The following is a 23733-nucleotide window of genomic DNA, read 5'->3' on the forward strand; positions in this document are numbered from 1 at the left end:
GTGAACCAAGTCACATGAAGTGTTTCACATAAATGTCTTAAATAATTTTTATACCTCAAATGTATTCTACTCTTTGTTTTCTACATGTATTCAGTTCACTAAATATATAGATTGAGAATGTGAAAATTTTATTGAAAACAATATTGGATGCATTAATCTTCTCCTCTTAAAAGTACTATTTAATCGATTATAAACATAGGAAGCTGACGGTTACCCATAATCAAAAACCTCCATAGCCTAGTAGTCATATTTACTGTAGACACCATGTATACCCTAAACAAGTGTATATGAAGATATATATTATATTGGCTTCATACATATTAATATTCTCAATACATTCTGTGAAAGTATATTAACTGTTCACTGAATTTTTCAGCTAAATAAATGATGAGACCACATTGCATACTACTAGATACAATGTACACTCGAAAGGTACTTCAAAAATAAATTATTAAAATAGTGAAACAATATGGAACAGATTAATGCAGTCAGACCCATATGAAAGTAAGCTTTAGGAACTGTATATATTTACCAAAAGAAAATGTGTCCTGTCAAGCATTTCAAATTCAAATATATAGTTTTAGGGTGAAAAACGTCCAGGAACATTTTATATACATAACTCTTTCAGTACGAGCTTAAGCAGTATTCGATATTTGTAGAAATATAAAAATATACAGTACTAAATAACTGTGTTAATAAACAACATAGCACGATAACTTTATAACGTGAAAATGCTTATAAATGAACATGGTCTAAAAGGATTCCTTAATGTTTCGTTCTTCAAAACGCGAATTCTAAATCCGGATTAATAGAAAAAAAACAAACTAGTAAAGATAGGTCCTGGGGTTCGAATCTTGCGGGGCGAGATCGTGGATGCGCACTGCTGAGGATTCTCATACTGGGACGAAACTGCCGTTCAGTGCTTCCAGGTTTCCTATGGTGGTCTAGCTTCAATTGACTTATGAATTCAACCAATAAATAGATAAAGACAGTTTAAAATCTTTACACATCTGCACAAGGTGTAAATCAACCAATGAGTCTAGAAAATACATGAACCCCAATAAATTATCCTTAGTTTGAAATAATTGATTGCTAACCCAACTTATTTTAAAGTTTCTAAAAAAAATTCGAAAAAATATTTATGAATCACTATATAACAGAATAATTAGTACTGACGTACTGATTGAATGTATAGCCTAATGGATTCAATGGAACAATTTTGTTTAATCACTAGTACATTGAAGAAATGAATTAGTCAGTTTAAAATGTATTTTGTTTTAATGCTAAGAGTTATCCCATTTATTTAGAGAAAAAAACTAAGAAAAATTGTATTTCAAGTGTGCAGGGAAAAATATAGGTGATAAGGTATTTTCATTTAACATAAACAATAGGCGTACAGATGTAAAGGCGAGGGTTGGCAAAGCAAGGACCGCATTCCTACAATTGAAGAACATATGGAACTCAAAACAACTCTCAACTAATTCCAAAGTGAGAATTTTCAATACGAACGTCAAGGAAATCCTACTGTATGGAGCTCAAACATGGAGAACTGCTAGATCCATTGACAAGAAGGTACAAGTATTTATAAACAGTTGTTTACGCAAAATACTCAACATTCAATGACCGGATGCTATCAGCAACAGCGTTTTATGGGAGAGGACAAACCAGCTTCTAGTTGAAGGAAAATTAGGAAAAGATGTTGGAGGTGGTTAGGACATATATTAAGGAAATCACCAAACTGCATGATGAAGCAAGCCCTAACTTGGAATGGTGAAGGGGAGACGGAAAATAGGAAGGCCAAAGAACACATTACGTCAAGAAATAGAAGCAGATATGAAAAGGATGAATACTAACTGTAAAGAACTGGAAAGGATTGCCTAGGACAGGGTTTGATGAAGAGTGTTGGTGTGCGGCCTATGCTCTTCCACGAGGAGTGACAAGCGTAAGTATACAATAAGCATTACTTTATGTTGAAGAAAAACACTTCTTAAATTCTTTCCAAAGCTATTTTAAGAAATATCAGTTTAATCTATTAGACACCTACATCAAATTGTCATGAAAATTGTAAATTTGATAAAAGAAAAAAGATTTACTAGATAAATTATTGTGAAAAAACAAACAAACAAACCATCTCATAAATAACATCATATTATTGCCCTCCAGTCTATTTGCCTACAGGATATATCTATGTGTGTAAATGTACACATATATATAAACTTTTCAATATAAAAGTGAATGTTTCATAAGGTAACTTTAGGCGTTAAATAAAAAATATACAAAGAGAAAGACTTCATAAATGTTGAAACAATGTGATTGGTTTTATTCATGTTTATTTGTATACTACTCAAATTATATTTTGTTTGTTTGGTTAATATTTGTAATTCAGATTATACATTGCATATTCTCATCTTCACATTGATGTGAAAAAAAGTACTGTTGTATAAAATGACTATTGAATTATTGAATATATAAATGTAATGTTTAAAAACTTGTCAACTTCCAAATGCCCTGGTACGGCCGAGAGTGGGGAGAGTCCGCTCTCCCTCTTCCCAAATGCTCTCAAATGGCCACGCATATATAACCTCTGCCAGGGAAGTTCTACTCACTGACTTCTCGTGTCATTACGAAATTGAGAGGACGAAAATCGAATGTCCGGCGCATTAACCGGGTTGGTGGATACTGAGACTCCACCTAGGATAGTTGTAAAACTCTCATTCCAAACCAATGGTGCACATAGGCTCCAGTATCCTGATGGAACAAATAGCGTGTGAATCAATCGTTGGTCATCGGCTACCATGGGACTGTATCTCCTTACGATGCTCCACTGCCTTGTGGATCAGATCTTTAGGTCAAAAGCTTAGAGTGTGGTCCCCTAAGAAGACCATCTACTTCGGTGGCACCTGGGCAGTATCACAGCTCTCATACAAATCAAATTAGATTTGTGTAGCGCATATATCTGGTTCCCCTCTGTACCAATATTTATTTGTTTAAATAAATAAATAAAAACTTGTCAAAAACCGGTTTATGCTATAAACTGTGGAATTGTCTTATGTGTTTACAATGGAATGATCTTAGTATTTGATGTTTATTATACTTACTCCTTGATATGGAAACAGTGACCTGCATCATTTTTGATCTTACTGAGTTTACCTATTAAACTTTCTTTCATGAAGATAATTATTAAGTTTAGACTATCCATAGTTGATCTAAAAACTTGTATCATTCATCCTAATACTGTAAAGATGTTGATTTGTCTAAATCAGAATCTATCTCAATCAGTAAATCATAAAATAATTATATGGATAAATGATAACAAACCTAGTTCAATAATTCACTTAGTATTGTTTGTTTGAATCTTCTCATTGATGTTTAGAACTGCAATTAATCAGTCTCTAATTGGCATATGTGCATACTGTGTGTATTGCCTCGATATAGCATTAATTCACAAGCATGGTAAGCAAAGATGAATAGTGGGTAGCATTGGCAATACGCACAGTAACTACATATGCCAATTAGAGACTGATCAGTTGTAGTCCTAAACATCAGTAAAAAGAATAAAACAAACAATACCAAGTAAATTCAAACTTCACCCAACTGCACAAGCAAGTGGCTATAAGGACTCAGTGGCCTAGTGGATAACGTGATGGCGTGAGAAGCGAAAGGTATTGGTTTTGAGTCCCAGAGTAAACACCAACTGAGAGATGCAGGTACATCCAGATGACGAGTCTCAAATAGGACGGAACGCGTGTCCTGGATTCCACTTCTAGCCACTATCCATCTTTGCTTACAATGCTAGTTCAATAATGTTTTCTACTTTCGTTTTATTCTTATTAGATTTAGATGAATATAAGTACCTTAAAACATTACAGAAATTATGTCTTTTCAAAAAATATACTCTTATCATTGTACTCCTTCACATGATACATTAATCTTTGAATCAATCTAATCATGTCTCCGAAAGAGTATGCATTCAATAGATCTATATACTTCAATAAAGAAACTTATTTTGATCTTATATGATGATCAGACCAAATAACGGTATATTCATTTAAAATAATAATATCATTGAAATATATAAGAGTTCCAATTTCCATTATCTCTGCCAATTATCTAATGAGAACAATAATTATACCTATCTCAGACCCATTTAGATCAGTTTATAATATTCATTCTTGTTATAATTTGGCAACGGTATTATAATTTTTTTTTTGATTTTGTATAAGTCGATAAAATAATTATCAAATATGATCAATGATTTATATACTCAGATTTTAAAAAGAAATTTGTTACATTTTAATTTTTGTTTCTCACTTACGTACCAGATTATCTTCTTATACCCATAGTAACAAACAAAAGAAAAAACAGCAATCGATTCATATTTACCATATTTTATATGTAATAAGTTTTAATATATCTGATTGAAAGAAAATTCAAATGTTTAAGGGTTGGTGTAAAAATGTATTCATTATCAGAAGGAGTTTTATGGAGATTTAGTATTTTAATAGTTGAAAGCGTGAGTGAATTGAAGGTAGATCACTATGGAAAACCTGGAGGCGCTGGACGGTTTTCGTAGACAGTCATTGATATCCAGTAATAAAGGATAAGGAACTGAGATAAAATAATTTTACTGACAAAGCAACCCTTGGTAAAACCGATCATCCTAGGTTTGAAAGCATGACGGATAAGGGCTCTGGCTAGAGACTTGTAGGCCTCGGGTTCGAATCTCGCGAGTGCGGGATCGTGGATGCGCACTACCGAGGAGTCCCACAATAGGACGAAACGGCCGTTCAGTGCTTCCAGGTTTTCCATGGTGGTCTAGCTTCAATTGACTCATGATTTCAACTATATGAAACATGAAATCAATGAATTGAAAAACGAAGAATCATTGTTTACTAATTGATTATCGAAATGTAATTATTCATGTGTTTGCCTGGTTTTTATGGATATTCAAATTTTGATTGTTAAAGTTTCAAAAATGGTTGTTAATCTAAGTAAATAAGATTTAAGTACATTGTTTCTGAATATCAGGTGATTAGAAGCAGTCGAAAATAAGTTATGCATCTAGGTTTAATGATAATAACTACTCATTAGGAAGATGAAATATGTAGTGGAATATAAAGCATCTCATACAACTAGAATCCTGGTTACTTGATATTGTTATTACTTAACTTTAACATTTGTAATTCAGAACTAAATTACTTTCAGTATATGTACCTTTCTGGAGTTTAGATAAACAATGGTACAGATTGGCAAGTATATCAAATGACTATTTGTAAAGAGTTCACAATAAATTCTGCATATACTTTCACATCTCCATTTAATTTATATGTATATTATGTGTCTCATTGCTAAAGTTATTTATATTAGAAAGGTGTTATGTTCATAAAACTGTCAGCGACTGAAATTAACATTTTTCTAATGGGTCATCAAGTTTGATTTAAACACCAAGCAAACCTGATTGTTTTGTATTATTTTAGATTAAAATTAAATAAATCTAGACATCAGTATCTGAAAATAACTCCGTCTGTAGCTCCTCCCGGAGGCTACTACCGGTCCCAAGCCTGGATAAAGGGGGAGGGTTAGGCATGGGGTTAGCGACCCCATCCCGTTGAAAACCAACTCGCTAAAAAAGCGCTAACCAGGAAAAAAAGTAAGCAAGTATGTGAAAATAAATCTATTTTCGTCGTTATATGATGGTTACTAATTGTTTGAAACATACTGTTTGGTATTAATTAAGCGACCCTAACTTGTAAAAAACAGCTTAAAATGTATTTAGAAAGTAAATTCAGATGCGCTGAATAACAGTTTGTTATGGTGACATCAATGATAATCGAAGAATATTATTACCTTTAAACATACAGAAAAGAGTGAAATCACTTGGAAGGAATAAACTTGAATAAGTAGTCTCTAGAGCAAATATGATCAATAACTATATATCCCAGTTAGCTTTATTATATTGAAATCTTATTTTACTCAATGCAATGGACTAGCCTTCAATGCTTAAAACGGTGTAGTAAGTTATATTTCCTAACATTCAAGTTTTAGTCACCTGATGCTTTAATTTCTTATTGAAAAGACAGTTATTAATTACTTTCTTGTCAAAATAAGAATCACTAAAGTACTTTTAAATATGCATGACTGTATGCAACATGTTGGGTTTTTCCCCGTTTTATGTTTAATTGATATGAATCTATATTTGTTGATATGTTATGTTCAAACAACCATAAACACGATACAATACCAGACACTTTTTACTGACTGAAAATATTTTTAAACAACAAACATTTGGGTCATATGAACAGAAGGCTGTATATTTGATGTAAACAACTGAATCTTTTGAAAGATCAAGGATAAATTAAATGCCAAAGAGTGATTTCATTCTGCCAATAAAATTATGCAACATTTATATGGAAAGTGTCAATAGCACATTTTAAATATTTAAAGTAAAAGACTTGAATAAATGAAGGAACATTGAGATGATGGTCCTTAAAAGAACGAAGCTCACGTTCTGAATGCTATTATTCATCACAATTAGGAATAAATGTAATTTGGATCTCCAAATGTTATATCGATTGAGTGCGTGTCCTGTTTAATATATGATGTGAACGTGCTGATTCCCGCCAATGAGAGAAGAGTGAATTTATTGATCACCCAATGATACACAAAAAAAAACCGTACGGGCAGTCTTGAGTACTTATCAGTCTTGCTTTCTGCCTAGCCCAGTCAGTTAAGTCATAAACACCAATAACAGGCTCTACAATATGAATCATTATTCTCAAACATACTGAGTTCATAAACCAAACAAACTGACCACATCGTACCATAATATAGAAAATGACATAAGTACAAAATTCAGCTAAATGTGGCTGTGGATATGGGGAACAGTAATCAATAGACTGGGGATAACTCATGAATGGTAAATCGTGCAGTAATAGTCTATAGGTCAAAATGAAGCTTATAATAAGAGGGACACGAATACGAATAGTTTAGTTACTTAACAATTATACAATAGGAAATATACATATCACATTAGTCTATAAATAATCCTCATTGTTACCATTCATAATTCTCCACGGGATATAACACCAATACAGATCTACTGTGATGATCAAATAATTAATCAGATGTTGTGTTAGTCCTGGTTTGGGCAGTGCTGATTTTTAGTCAGTATTAAATGCCATTTAAAAAAAAATAAAACTTGTGCAAAAAATAGAAAAAAAACGGTATTTTTTGGCGTGTGATTCAGTTTATAATAAACGCACCAACATTTGATGTTAGTCTGTTGAATTCTAGCTTTCTTAAACACTCATTTTGATTAAAACTAATGTGCTTATCATCTCGGAAAATAGAAAATTAACAAGGAATTTTATCTTTTACAGAAATAGTTGAACGATTAAAAGAAAGAGCATCTACATGTTGTATACATAGTTCAAGCCACATACAGTTGGTAATTAAACAGTGTTTTACTTCAAAGAGTTTAATGAAGAATATTTTGAAGGATTCATGAATAAGGTCTATAAAAAGACTCCAAAATTAGTTTGTGAGTTATTTCGTTTAAAGTTAGATAAACAGTCAACAACTTTTCTCTCACCCTTGAAAGGTAAATTGGAATGGTCTTGTATAAAACTACTGAAGGCCAGATCTAAATACAGTTATTCAAGCCACTCCGTATGCATAATAGTGAACTGTTATTTTGTAAGCCTCACAGACATGTTGAAGATATGTAACCTTTTGTTATTACAATTCTTATTCAGCATCAAAAACATTCCTTCGTATATTTTTATGGTTATTCACTGTTCATATTTCCTCGTGAGAACAAGCCCTGAGAACTTCAGAAATATACATTAGTTTACAGCCAACATGAAATCATAGTCAAGAAAAGATCTCTTAATCTAATGTGTTATTTTTAGTGTTCATTTAAGAGTTGCAAAATTGTATAAACAGGTTGGTGAATTCGTTAGAATCTCTTGTGACTACAACCTCCATACTGTTATCGTAAATGCAAATTACTTTAGTGATGAATAGAAATAAGGATTCAGTGGCAAGTAATCAGGCAAATTTTTATCATATGGTTCCCAATTCAATGCTTATAATAAAATGTTTCTTTGTGTTTGTTAAGTTCTTGATTGATTAGTAACCTTGCTTGCTGGGTGAGTAATTATAGGTGAATACACATAATGAATACGTTATTCATGGTTCATTTTATTTGAAAGTGTCAGTCGAACGTCGGTTTATAAAGGATGTATTATTTAGCTTTAAACTCGATATCGTTAAAAAAATACCACTTCTATCATAGTTATTCAGTTAGCTATTCTAGGGTCTTCAACAAGTCTAATTGTTTGTTGTCAGTTAACCGATATAATTCATTCTGTCTGTTTACATCAGAGTAAAGTGATTTATATTTTCGTTAATCTCATCTTCAAAAAATTACAAAAATTCTAGCAGAGTTTACTGAAGTAAAACTTATCTAACTAACAACGACCTATAATGTGAAAAAAGTAAGCTCAGTAAAATAATCGTCTACTTTTGTTTCAGTTATTAAGCGAGAAGTTATTATCTGGTGTCTGCTTGAATATCTGGGCTACCTGTTCCTATCATCTAGATATTTTAACAAGTTATCTGTCTTTTGTTTGTTTCAATAGATCATTATGTCAATTAATAGAACAACCTATTCAGTTAGGAAAGAGCACAATCAGAGACATTGTGATTGCCGGTGATATACATCAAAAAGAATGTACATTACTCAGATGTCGATTTCTGAACTACTAACATCTAATTAACGATCACTCATTATTTATCTTTAGGATCGATCAAAAAATAAGAAACAGAAACTTGTTGAAATACTTTATGCTGAGAATTCTATATTGTACCAAATATATAATGTTGAATAAAGCTAATAATAATAGAAGAATTAATTACGGTAAATAAGGAGACTTGAATGAATTAAAGAAATGACAGTCAACATGTTTTCTAACACAACAGTTTTTCAACATTGATTACAGACTTTCAAGCAAATATTTCATGTATTTAAATTTATCACTAATTGTCTCAATTCTTAAAAGTTCATTATCTGTAACAGAAATATTGACGCACATGACATTGGTCACCACCCAGTGATCAATCAGTTGTGATTTCATTTTAGTCCTACAGGAGGTCGGTCACATTTTATACTAGAAATATTTATGAGCATTAGAATTCTTATATTGAATTAAACAATCATCCTCTAGTGTTTACAATTATGTACTTATCATTTATTACAAGAGTTTTCTTTGACAGAATTTATAGATTGTAAACTAGTTTCATGCCAATGAAAAATCATCCAACATGAATAGTGTTTTAATGTAATTGTTGTGATTATCATCCAGTTTGTTTCAAAACGCTTTAGACTATCATCTATTTGTTTTTAATGATTTATGGTAGAATGTGTTTTATCCCGAAGAGAATTATGAATGGTAACTTTTGAGAACTATTTATAAATAAATACGATACATATATTTTTATCATATGATTATCAGGTAATTAAACTATGCAGATTTATGTTCCTCTTATTATAAGCTTCATTTTGACATATGAACTATTATTATATCATTTACCATTGTTGAGTTATGCCCAGTCTATTAATTACAGTTTCCCACATTCGTAGCCTCATTTGGCTAGATCTTGTACAAATGTTATTTCCTATTTTATGATACAATGTGGTCTGTTTGGTTTGTATATAAACTCAGTATGTTTGAAATACATGACTGATATCATAAAGCCTGAGATTAGTGTTTTGGATTCAACAGGCATGGTTAGTCAGGAAGAGGGACCAATAAGGACTCTATACTGCTCGTAAAGGTTTTACGTGTCATTGGTCTGGTCGATGATTCACTGTATTCTAATAGGCGGCATCGTCACGTTATATATTAAGAGGGCACAAACCCACAAGATATAACAAACTACGCAACAATTAAGACTTCATATTTACAGGGAAACAAGTCAGTGCTTTCTAAAATTTCAGGTGATCCCTTTACATTTTCAATAAGATTGAAGATAGAATGTAGACTTCTCACAAATCAATTTGACATATAATTGACTATTTCTAAATATTTCCACTTGTAATCGATGATCAACATCTGTCTAGACAGTGATAAATACTGTCTGTAGATTCATTTTGTATTGTTAGTTTTTATCTTCCTATTGATGAATAGGACTGCAATTCATCAGTCTTTTATTGACATATGTGCATCCTATGCGGATTGTCACGATATTGCTTGAAGTCACACGCATTATAAACAAAGAGACTGATCAATTGATGTCCTAAACATCAATAGGAAGAAAAAAAAACAATACTAAGTGAATTTAAACTTCACCCCGTTGCACAAGTTAGCGACTATCAGGACTCAGTAGCTAAGTGGATAACGTGATGGATTTTGAAGTAAATGGTATTGTGTTGGAGTCTCAGAGTGAGCACCAACTGTGGGATGCAAGTACATCCATCTGACTCGTCCCAAATAGGATGAAACGTGCTTTCTGCATTCCATTTCTAGCCACCATCCATCCTTACTTATAAATAATGTCTTAGTTCTATTACATGTAATTATGGACAAATGATCGTACAATTGCATAATTTAAATAGTACAGACAACACAGGTAATATTGATCGCTCTCCAAACTTAGTCCTATTTTTCATAGTCTACCATTCTTCCCCTTAATTTTACCTTTGTGTTAGGTTGTTGTTGAGGTTTTAAACCATGACACGAATTAAATTAGTAGGAAATCTATTTTATAGATGAATGGTTTGAGCGTGATATTTTGTTAACTTCAATTCATTTGAAGTATACAATTATAGTGAGTTAAAGTTTACTAATCTTTCTGTTTTTATTTGCTTGGATAACAGGGATTATCAAAAGCATCATTCTAGCATTCACTTGGTTCAATTATTTCATTATTTATGACACATTGCTTAATAGTGCTTATGGTATGGTTCTCTGATTCTGCTAAGACGTTTTGTAATTTCGTGTTCAAATACATTCGATTGTCTCCATTTGTGTTCTGGTTCACTACAAAGGTACGAAATCACTTAATAACTTTGATGTAAAATTTCATTGTAATCTAATCAATATTTAAATCTACTTTGTAATATTCATGTCATGATTATATAGTTGCAATGACCAACGGTAAAACTCATTTTACTTCCATTCATTTAATGAATTAGAAATCTTCACAATAAACTTCTTAATTCACTGAAAACCATCAAATTAGATTTTAGAATTTCCATTTCTGTCCACTTATTGACCAAGAAAGTGTTTTAAATGTAACACTGCCGTTTGTCTGTCTACAAGTTATTTTGATGACATTGTTTAAAAAAGTAATAAATATTTCAGGATGATATCAACAAGTATAGAGAGCGCTTCTTCAACAAAATGAATATAAGTCAGTGTAGGATTTTATCCCCAGTGAAGGTTGTGATTTTGTGCTTCCAAGGAGTTTTTGAATAAAAGATAGTCTGAGATTCGATTCTCAGTGTGGGGGTTGTGATTTCGTACAAACATGGAGTTGCATACTATTATAAAACGGCTGTCTATAGCTGACTCGTGTTCAGTGATTGTCTAACTAAGGTTCGTTTGTGATCTCGATAACACTTAGTATTCCTCATAAACCTGTATAATGATGAAATTTAATTATTCGTGTAGTGATCAAGAAAATGAGTGGGAATAAATAAATGTAATAGGCACGAAATTACAGAATATCTCAGTAAAATATGAGAACCATATATTAAATAGTTAGTTTGCAAACTATCAACCAATCGTCTCAATCTTGACCGTTTCTTCTGCAAATATCAGTCCATCGTTTCCGATTTTTATTGTTCATCCATTTTCATACCGATTGCGTTTCGTTCCCGTTCTTTCGTTATCAATCTTCTACTGAAATACATTCAATGCACGACCATCGTTATATATTACTTATGTAACCCACACCACACTGGTATTTGATTTTTGAAATTAAAAACCAGTTATTAACTAATAAAATAACTCAACTAACTAGAAGTGTTCATCTTTTTCTGCAGTTATTTAAATTGAACTTTATTGAACAATATTGTTCTCAGTTGGATTTTCATCAAGTTTCTTTTTAAAATCCAACAAAGTTCGACCTCCTGATCTTACATAGAAATATTTTCCATATCCTTTGTTAGTTGATTCTTTTTTTTACCTTCCTTCGTTCAGGTTCTTCATAATCTTACTACTCAACAACTCTTATTACGTAATTTTAATATTTTCCAATGATTATTACTTTAATGTTTATTTATCGAATTTTGGATCTGATTTTGATGTTGTAACATTGATTTAATCTTTTATTATTCTCATTACTGGTGCCGTTGTCAACTTATCAGTAATTTATCCATTTTGCTTATTATATTTGGTTACGTAATCTATTTCATTGTTATCAATGTTTAGCTAACTGTCTAGATTGATTTAATATTTTCCACATATATGAATAGAAATATTACTGTTCATCAGAGTTAAGCTTGAAGAATATCCAATGAACAACAATATGGTTCATTTATATGTGTGATATCTCAATTCTGTAAGATATCAATCTTGGTCAGAAATATAAGGCGGTGGCACCTGTAACTGTGAAACTGATGACATGAGTTCGAAATCCATCAGGAAAATCGGTTCTTTCATGGTCTCGTATAAGTCTTACTGATGACTAGTAACTAATTAAATACCTAGATTCGTGATTTGACCGATTGCTAATAGGAGCTTATTATCGTGAGATCTGGTTACTTAGCATTTTGATTATTGATAATAAAAATTCAGGCATGCTATTAGTGTCTGTCCCATGACCAATCAGTTTACAAAATTTATTATAAAACCGTAAAGTTTAAGGACACTTACTATAACCACATATTCAGTGCATTCAGAGAACACTATAAAAATCCTTTTAATAGTTGAATTTATGAGTTGATCTAAGCTTGATCACCATTGAAAACCAGGAAGCACTGAAGGAGTCCCACACTAGGATGAAATAATGACCGTTCAGTGATTCCATGTTTTCAATGGTGGTCTAGCTTACATCGACTCATGAATTCAACTATTAAAATTACTACAATCTCCACAAATCCTTATTCTGATAAAATTCATCATTATTTTCGGCAGAACTGATTATCAAACAATGAACTATGTTTCTCCTCATCTCCATGGATAAACAATTGATTAATAAAAGGAAAAAACAAACAATAAACTACATTATACTATTACATCAAAGTCAATAAAGTCTATATTTCTCAAAACGTTTATGTGATCTAAATAGATTACTATAAGTAACACAATTCACCTCTTGTTATCTGTATGGACAACCATTCCTATTAGAAAAGAGCATTGATATGACACTTGATATTGTTTAACTCGATGATATAAATGAGTATAGCTCATTTATTAAGTTCAGGTCAATACATTTAGTTCTGAGCTATAATATTGATAAGATAACATTTTATGCAAACCATCAATCAGAACCGCAGTAGATGCTTTAAGGTTCAAACACAGAAATTAACTAAATGATGTGTAATTCGATTCCAAAAAGGCTATACGACAAATTGAGAATTCAAATCCAACTTTCTTTTGAAAGAGTCGACGGATGGAGCCTCAATCACGTGGAATTCATTACCTCAGCATGGAGTTGAGGCTCCATCCATCGACTCTTTCAAAAGAAAGTTGGATCAATTGAGAGACCATCATTGCCAGGACTAACACAAGCCGTCAAGCCTCCTATCTTTTCCCCAGGATCTAGTGAATAAAAATCGGTTTTCATTATCGATTGAAAATAGTTCACGAAGTTATCTTAAAATTCTATGTTCCTATCAAAAACAAATCCAGTATGCCGTAAACTAACTAAACAAACATTATAAAGTATAACAATGAAAACATATGGAAAATATCGGAAAAAAGTGACTGATTTATTACCAAAATGTTCCATTTACAAAACAAAACAAAATAAGAAATGACGTTAGATTTTTGTTTCAGATTATTTTACGCACAGTATGAACATATACCAATAAGAGACTGACCTATTTCAATCCTTAACATCAATAGGAAGATTCAAACAAACAATACTAAGTGAATTTAAAATACATCCCATCGCACAAGCAAGTGATTATCAGGACTCATTGGCCGAGTGGATAACGCAATGGCGTTTGAAGCGAGTGTACTGGGTTCGAGTCCCAGAGTGAACATCAACTGTGAGATGCAGGTACATCTATCTGACTCGTCCCAAATAGGACGAAACACGCGTCCTGGATCCCACTTCTATCCACTATCCATCTTTGCTTATCATGCTTGTGAATTTAGGCAATATCGAGGCAATACACCTAGTATGCACATATGCCAATTAGAGATTGACCAGTTGCCTGTCCTAAAAACATCAATGGGAAGATTCAAACAAACAATACAAAGTGTATTTTTATTTTTCTATTATAACAGATGTTGCCAATTTGAAGACTGACAAAACAAATAATATTTTCATTGCTATACAAATAATGATAGAAATGACAAATCATATGGTTACTATTATATGAATGACATTGTTATATTTATCATGATTATTGTTATCATAGTCCAACCATTTTTTAACACTGTTAGAAAAACATGTTTATTGTGAAAATGTGACTTTTTCAATATACTTCTTATTTATGAATTACGTCATTTAGTGTTGGAAAAATTGAATTGAAAATTTTATTATAGGAAAGGGGAAATATGACTAGCAACAGAATAAAGGATGAGTATTTCATTCTGTTTGAAGCTCGGCACCCGTGTACAGATGGCCATTTATAATTAAAGATGAATCGCTCTATTGGTGTTTATATTAATACAGTGTTAATATTTAACTCTAATTGATTCATGATCTGGCGCAATCATTCATTTATTGACTGAGGTAGATACCTGTCTTTACCTAATACGGAATAGACTTCACTGGTCGTGGCTTCTCACTAGAACTCCAGGAAATCATTTTGAGGCCAGTCACTAGTGAGCATATGATGATTATGATCAGAATGAGGTTTGTGGAGATTAGGGTAATTTTAGTAGTTGAATTCTTGAGTCGAATTTAGACATTAACACCGTTGGATACCGCCTCAGTGGTTTAGATGTTAAGCGTCCGCGCGCGAGACCTAAGGTCCTCGGTTCAAGTCCCACTTTTGGATCGTGGATGCCCACTAATAAAGGGTCCCATACTATGATAAACTGACCGTCCAGTGATTCCAGGTTTTCAATGGTGGTCTCCACAAAACTCATGCTGATCATAATGTCATATTTGTCTACTCTTTTTGGTACTGATAAAAGTCTATCGATTAAGTCGTAATGTGCTGCCGGTGAGCACCAGTCCTCTGAAAGTTAAAGATATGCAATACTGACGAATACCACATAATAGTCAAATTAGCTTCAAAGTTTCCTGTTGACTATCTCTAACTACGTTACTGTCACATAGTACTTGAGGAATAACTAATTGTTTTTTCGTTCTTTAAACTCCCGTGATTTATTTAAAGTTCCAAGAGTGTGATTCCAAAATAAGTATAATGTTGGCTATTCACAGATTAGATTGTAGTTAATACACTCTATAACTGGACAGTTATCCTCTGGTAGTATGGGATGTGACAGTGGGATATATACTTAAGATATAACTCGTGTATGCTGACCAGTGATATAGGTTCTTGTGAATCCAATGAAAAATCATGGCTCGGTGGGCTAAATAACACTAAACGCTAATCTCGAGGGATCATAAAACGAACAAAACGTCAAATGATGTTGTTTTAGTCTATGAAAGTCATATACTCAATAAGTACCAAAATCATGTGTGGACACTTGGACACTTGATTTTCACTGGTACTCCAGGAAATGCCATTCTACGAGTGATACCACATCTTAATCACTTCATTCTTGAAATGTCCTTATAATAGAGATATGCTGGTCTAAACAGAAACCAGTTTTTTTATATATATTTCGACCTTGCAATATTGATCACTCTATAAAGACTAAGCCTCATGTTTATTTAGTTAGGGTTTTTTGATTCTCAATTTCTCTTGAAGTGAACTAATTAACCAATTCTTACTACTTACATTTATCAATTTTCTATTGTACATTTGTATCATAATTAAAATACCATTACTTATGCTATAATAGTTATCCTGATAACATTTATTCACAGCTGACCTATTTAGTTTTACTAAAGATCTTTTTTTCTATATTTATTATTTATTATTAATTTAAGGTTATCCACAGTATTTATTCAGGTTCTAATCATAAATTTATTTGACTTATGGAACAAATAATGAAAGCCAGGCAAATAATTTAATTAATATTGATAGTTTTGCCAACTCCGCCTGTAGCTCTTCCAGAGTTACTGCCGGTCCCAAGCTCGAGTAAAGGAGGAGGTTTGGGCATGGGGTTAGCGACCCCATCCCGTAGAAGAACTCACTCGCTGAAAAAACGTTAACCAGAAAAAAACGATAGTTTTGCTAAGAATATGGTACTTTAAAAAAAACATTACGATACCGAGGTTGATCAACTAATAGCTTGAATGATATAATTGTTCCCTGTTCCTTTTAAAGTTGTTTTTGGTCTATTTCATTAGGGTGGAGAGTTCTCGGGTAGATTTTTAAGTTATGAATTCCTTTTGTACTACTTGACAAACCTTTTAATTTCGAATTTGCTTTACATTACTTATTTTGCTCAGTATGTGCATTAGTTATGGATCGGATTTTCTAGTGTTTACAACTTATCATAATGCTCCTAATGAATAGCTCAAAGAAGGGAACTTCAGTAAACGGTATTCTATTTTACCGGATTCCTATGACTTTCATTACGTGTAGGGGTTGACAAATAAATGGTATTGATATTATGTTTTGAATTTAAAACTGTATACTAATGTTAAACAATAATGAAGAGCTATTTGAAAGAGTGAACAGTTGTTTGGATGCCGGTAACCTCTGAGATTATAAAACAAAAGATAGATAACAAATACTTGGAAAAGAATTATTTTGAAACACTTCTTCTGTTCCTCCTTAAATTAAATGCACATTATAGATTACCTATTTGAAATATTTCTGGAAATAACTCATTGTAATCAAACATCTAGTAATGTATTGAGTTACTATGGGATATCCATTTTCAGCTACTCTAATACTGTTTTGGAATTGAAAATATCGATTAAAGATTTGATATAAGTTATGTTTATATCCTATGTCTGAACTATGTTATCATCAGGTTCACGAAATTTTCGTTAAGAATGCTCTTATGGAAATCATGAACACATTTCAGTTAAACAATAATTTAAATCCAGTACTCATACGAAAATCTTCCAAGAGTTGCATAAAGTACTTTTTGGCGTAGGGATCAACATTAAGACTTCAGAACAACGAATATGAGACTGATGGTTCTCAATTCTAAACTCAATCAGTTTTAAACTATATTCAATGGTTGAATTTTGTTAATCACACCGGAATTTCTGTTATGAAGGGTAAAGATATATTCACTTATTTGAAGAATTGAAGTAAGATTCAGATACACTCTCATGTTGTTTTAATCAAAGGAATAAGTCACCTATTTTTGACATTCTTACATTGATATTTCTTGCCAATAAAAAAATAACTTAAGCAACTGGAATTTTACTAATTTTGAAGGATATCAACACTTGAAATTACAATCATCTTTTGAAATTATATGTAGATATTACTGAATTCACCATATATTAGTAGATGATTTGTAAATATGAAAATGAATATTTTGAAATTAAACTGTTAATATTTTAGTAAACTAGTCGGTATACAAAGGTTATTCACTTAACCGATGAAATAACTAAAAGAAGTAGGGACAATGGTGTAATTTTAGGTAATTGTATTATAATTTATTTTTGTATTATTTGTTTAATTCTTCCCACTGATGTTCAGGACTGTAACTGATCAGTCTCGTATTGGCATATGTGCATCCTATGCAGATTGCCTCGATATCGTCTTAATTCACAAACATTATAAGCAAAGACGGATGGTGGATAGCAGTGGAATCCAGAAAGCGTGTTTCGTCCTCGTTGGAACGACTGAGCTGGATTTACATGTATTTCAGAGTTAACGTTCACTATGAAACTCAAACGCAGTACAATTCGCTTCCAAAGTCATCACGTTGTCCACTTAGATTCAAAGTCCAAATAGTCACTAAATTGTGCAATGAGGTGAAGTTTCAATTTATTTTATTGCTGTTTGTTTGAATCTTCCCATTGATGTTTAGGACTTCAATTGATCAGTTCCTTATTGGCATATGTGCATCCTGTTTCTACCTCAACATGGTAGCTAAGTAGATAACATGATGGCTTCTGAAGCGAATGTTAATCAATTCCAGTTCTGAAGTGAACAACAACTGTGGGGTTCAAGTACATCCATCTGACGAGTCTGAAATAGGACGAAACGCGAGTCCTGAATTCGACTGCTAGCCACCATCCAACCTAGAAGCACTGGACGGCCGTTTCGTCCTATTGTGGGACTCCTCAGCAGTACTCATCAACGACCCCACCTCGCGAGTTTCGAACCCAGTCTCGCGCGCGAGCGCTTAACCACTAGACAACTGAGCCAGCATCCATCTAAGATATGTATATGTGAATGAAACAATCATAAATCATCGCAATTATCCTTTTGTAAAACGTTCGATGTAAAGCAATATCAAGTAGTATCACTAAGCTTATGAATGTTTTATACAATTTAACATTTAATTTTTAAGTATATTGATAAATATATTTGTTATATATTCCTATGGAAGCAATTTGAAATAGATAATTAAATTACAGATTATTTAATAATAGTAGTAGTGAAATAAAAATAAACATGATTTCGTTTTAATTATTTAATAGTAAGTCAGTCACAACGTAGAACGTTTTACGTATGTACATCAGTTCGAGCTGCCATATCACATCAGCACAGAGATGTAGTTGTCGATTCAAATCCCATAGTTATAATAGTATTAAGAGTATAAGCAGTAATCCGAAAGATTAGGGTTTGAACATGTCATTCAAGGAGTATAATCCAGTGAAATAAATTTGGAAAGAGAAAAAGCGATAGAGACATGAAGAATTCAGAAAATTAGAATTTGGCAGAGCACAAGGGTGGATGCACCTTTGCCATTGCAAATGATTTTGAGTCATTTCATTCCTAGTCTCTAACCATCGATTTCTATCATCTCGCGAATCCCAACCAGGTAGTCTACACCTACCAACATGGCTCACTCCATTTGTCAGTGACTTTATGGTTTTGTGTCACGTTTTGTCCTGGTTGCCACTAGCTTTCTTCCAACCTACTCCTACACCATAAAACATCGCACATCGAGGCAGTCGGTAGTTGGGCAACCGTAACACGTATCCCAGCCATCTCAACTGATGAAGTTTCACTACTTCATCAATCGATTTGCTATCCTTACCTAGTATGCGTTTCCAAACAACTGCATTACTTACTCGATGTTCCCATGATATACGGGCAATGCTTCGAAAACCCCTATGATCGAAAACTAGTAGTAGTAAACACATATTTTAATCATTAGTCATCAGTCATGGAATGCATAATTCATATGAAACTACAAAAAAAGAAGAAAACAAAAAACAGACAAACAAAATACAAGACTGTATAGTGTCTTTGTTTCTAATGGATTTGTTTATTTGTTATGATTTTGAATAAGTTACTTCCGTTTTATCATATGATTATTCAATTTATATCAGTAAAACACATAAAACAATATACATTTTAATTTGAAATTAATTTATTAGGCTTTAAGATTCAATGTTAACAAATTCAAATGTTTAATCATAATTACTGAATGTTATAGATTTAACAAGTTGACATGAGCTGAATAATAAACTGTTTAGTACAATATAGTCAATCTGTAGACTATAGTTAGAACTATTCACATATAAAGTGATCAGTATGAAAAATCTAAATCCAAAGCAAATAACATTTGTAAACATAATAAGAAAAGATGGATAGTGTCTAGAAGTGGAATCCAGAAAGCGCGTTTTCGTCCTATCTGGGGCTCATCAACTTGATGTATCTGCATCTCAGAGTTGATGTTCACTCTGGAACTCGAACTTAGTCCCGTTCGCTTCAAATGTCATCACGTCATCCACTTAGCTACTGAGTCCTGATAGGAACATGATTGTGCAATGGGGTGAAGTTTAAATTCACTTGCTATAGCAAGTAAATTTATGGGTAAACATATTATCGTATTGTTTAGTTGAGTATGAAATGAAAATATGAGTTTTGATTTGTTTTATATTTTATTATAATTATCACTCATAAATAAATGTTAATTCATTTTAGTGATGTGATTGTTATACTGAGTGAAGACTTTCATGTCAGTGATTATAACGAGTTTGCTGGAGGTATCATGGATACTCACTTCTGTGGAGTCCCATATTAGGACGAAACGGTCGTCAAGTTATTTCAGGTCTAGCTTTAATTGACTTATGAATTCAGCTATTAAATTGCTATAATATCCACAAAACCCCTTTCTGATTAAAGAGTTAAATTAACTGAAATAGTTCTACATAATGTAGTTTATTTATTATATGCATTGATAAAGTAGGCCAATTATGTACTGGTTAAAATTTAAATGAACTATGATCAGTGATTAGATACAATCAAAAAAGTCTACTATGTCTGAAAACAAACTAGCTTTCAGTTAAAGAGGAGAGTAGGTAAAGACATTGAAGGTGGATACTTACTTACTTACTTACTTACGCCTGTTAACCCTCATGGAGGAGCATAGGCCGCCTACCAGGAGTATTATTATTAGTTCCTTTAACATGAAGCTCATTTAGTATATTGTAAAACTGTAGCAGTACTATTTCTATTTACAAACTCCGCCTGAAGCTCCTCCGGGGGCTTCTGCTGGTCCCAAGCCCACACAAAGGAGGAGGGTTGAGCATGGGGTTAGCGACCCCATCCCGTGGAAAACCAACTTGCTAAAAAACGCTAACCAGAAAAAAATTATTCAAACCATTTGAACTTTGCCCTGGGAGTTAAAGGAATAATTATGACATCTCATGATGAAAGCCGAGTTCCTTCGGAAGTCATGAGGCTGATGCACCTTCTAACAACCAGAGCAACCATTTATCTAGTTACATGGAACGTCCGAACACTGTGGGAGACCGGAAGAGTCTTCCAAATTGCTGCAGAAATGAATTCTTAAGGATTGCAACTTTAGGAGTTTTAATATATTTTGTTATAAAACGTAACCGAACAAATATTCTTGGTAATGATCTTATCCTCTTTAAATTTTAATAATCTCTTTATTTGGGGATACTCAAGTTATTTATTTTTACAAACAAGTTTCTAGTAGTCGGAATGAAATTAAATGAGAAGTCTTCAAGAATTTAGGTTTAAAACAATCCTATTTTTCCAAGATGATATGATAACAATTCTTTGAATTTGAATATTTTCCTTTTAATTATTATAGTGCAAAAAAGGTGACTTGAATAAGATATCTTTAACATATATTGTATTGTGAAAAGAAATATAAAAACACTATAGTTTTCATTCACTTAGTATTGTTTGTTTGAATCTTCCCATTGATGTTTAACACTGCAACTGGTCAGTTTCTAATTGGCATATGTGCATACTTTGAGTATTGCCTCGATATAGCCTTAATTCACAAGCATTATAAGCAAAGATGGATAGTGGCTTGCAGTGGAATCCAGGACGCGCGTCTGCAGCGAAAGGTGCTGGGTTCAAGTCCCAGAGTGAACATCAACTGTGAGATGCAGGTACATCTATCTGACTCGTCCCAAATAGAACGAAACGTACTTTCTGGATTCCACTTCTATCCACTATCCATCTTTGCTTACAAGTATAGTTTTCATTCAAATATTTTGCCGAAAAAGAACAAATACAAAGAAGAAAAAAAGTCATATGGGTAATGTTAGTAAAATAAAATATAAACTAAATAAAATTCATTCGGTATAACTTACATTTCACAAAATGTATTCCATATTGTTATCATGACAAATATCATTTAAACAATAAATTTTCTCTTAGTAACCAAAAATATTTTTATAATAATTCTAATTTGAATGGACCAATCAACATGATGGGAAAAGTTAAAATCAACCAATCACATTCAAGTAAAAGTATTTTATTAAAATAAAGCGATAATTTTAAATTTTGTTAAAACAACTAACATTGAAGAATAACAGTAGTAAATAAAATCGAATCTATTTGCATATAATGTAACAAAACCTTTGCTAACTAATTAATATCAATCAATAGTCTATCAGTTAAGTGCTCACACGCGAGACTGACAGGTCCTGGGTTCGAATCTCGCGAGGCGGGATCGTGCATGCGCACTGCTGAGGAGTCCCACAATAGAACGAAACAGCCGTCCAGTGTTTCCAGGTTTTCCATGGTTGTTCTTATGATCTCAACTATATAATATCAATCACTTTATTTCTTAATTGAGTAGATAGATTTAAACACTAAATCCAAAATATACTGGTCAACTAAGTATCCATATGTTAACATAACACATCCGTTTTTTATAAAGATTGTACGAAATAATAAAATAATATTTATAATAATAATTGTTGGTCAGAGTTACTTTCAAAATACGCTACAGCTACTGTTCCCCCACTAACAATCGAAGAAATTCGACAAATCAACAGTGGGAAAACATAGGGACAAGACAGTATATCTATTGAATCAATGAATTCGAACAGAGAGGTAACTTGAAACATTCTCTACATTCTATTCACAAAGATTTAGGCAGAAGAACATGTAGCTACAGACTGGAAAGAAGAATACCTCATCGGAATACCTAATGAAGGAGATCTAAGCAAATGTGAAAACTGTATAGGCATCACATTATTATCTGTAATGAGAAACATTTTTAATAGAGTAATTCTGAATTTAATGAATGAGTTGGTGAACACTCAACTTCGAGACCAAAAGACTGGATTACATGAGGATTTATCGTGTACCGAGCAGATCTTGAAACTAATGACTATTTTTGAACGATTAATTGAATGGAACTTATCATACCAGTTTCCTCAACTATGAAACAATATTTGACAGATTGAAAAAGAGAACCTTATGGAACATTCTTCTACTCTGTGGTGTTCCTGAGAGGATTGTCACCAACATGCCGAATTATTACCATAGACTACATTACAGAGTCGTATATGAAACGGCAGCTCACAGATACGTTCCAAGTCAGGATGGGTGTCAGACATGGATGCTTACTTTCTCCCTTTCTCTTTCTCTTGACGGTCGAGTGGATTATAAAGACCTCGATATCTGAGAGGAAGCGCAGAACACAATGGGTAGCTTGGACGTGGGTAGATGATTCAGATTTCTCAGTTGACATGGTTCATTTATTTGATAAAAAAACCAATGCAGGTGAATTCGGTCAGTGTAGCAGCTGCATCTACAGCAATAGGTTCCAACATACATAGAGAAAGAAGCAGGATTCTAAAACACAACAAAGAAATTATCAACCCAATCATACTTGTCTGAGACCCACTGGAAGAAATGGAAAGTTTTTCGTACCTGGACAGAATAATCGATAAAAAAGTAGGATGTAGTGTGGATGTAAATGTAAGGGTTGACACAGTAAACGCAGCATTCCTACATGTGAACAACATATGGAACTCAATACAACTGTCAACCAACATTTAAGTCTGAATCTTCAATACGAACGTCGAGACAGTTTTTTCGTATGGAGCTGAGAC

The 23733-nt window shown here is 32.7% G+C and overlaps 1 protein-coding gene across 1 annotated transcript; it reads right to left on the reverse strand.

Moving 5' to 3' along the window:
* Positions 1-19812: 19812 nt before the first annotated feature.
* Smp_202730 (uncharacterized protein) lies at positions 19813-19977 on the reverse strand (the record flags this gene model as incomplete). The annotated part of the gene is made up of 1 exon (XM_018797268.1): positions 19813-19977. The coding sequence occupies one exon, from the start codon at positions 19975-19977 to the stop codon at positions 19813-19815; it is 165 nt and encodes a 54-aa protein (XP_018652326.1).
* Positions 19978-23733: the final 3756 nt, after the last annotated feature.

Source organism: Schistosoma mansoni, chromosome 4 (genome assembly GCF_000237925.1).
Source record: "Schistosoma mansoni strain Puerto Rico chromosome 4, complete genome".
In the NCBI taxonomy this organism is placed as follows: Eukaryota; Metazoa; Platyhelminthes; class Trematoda; order Strigeidida; family Schistosomatidae; genus Schistosoma; species Schistosoma mansoni.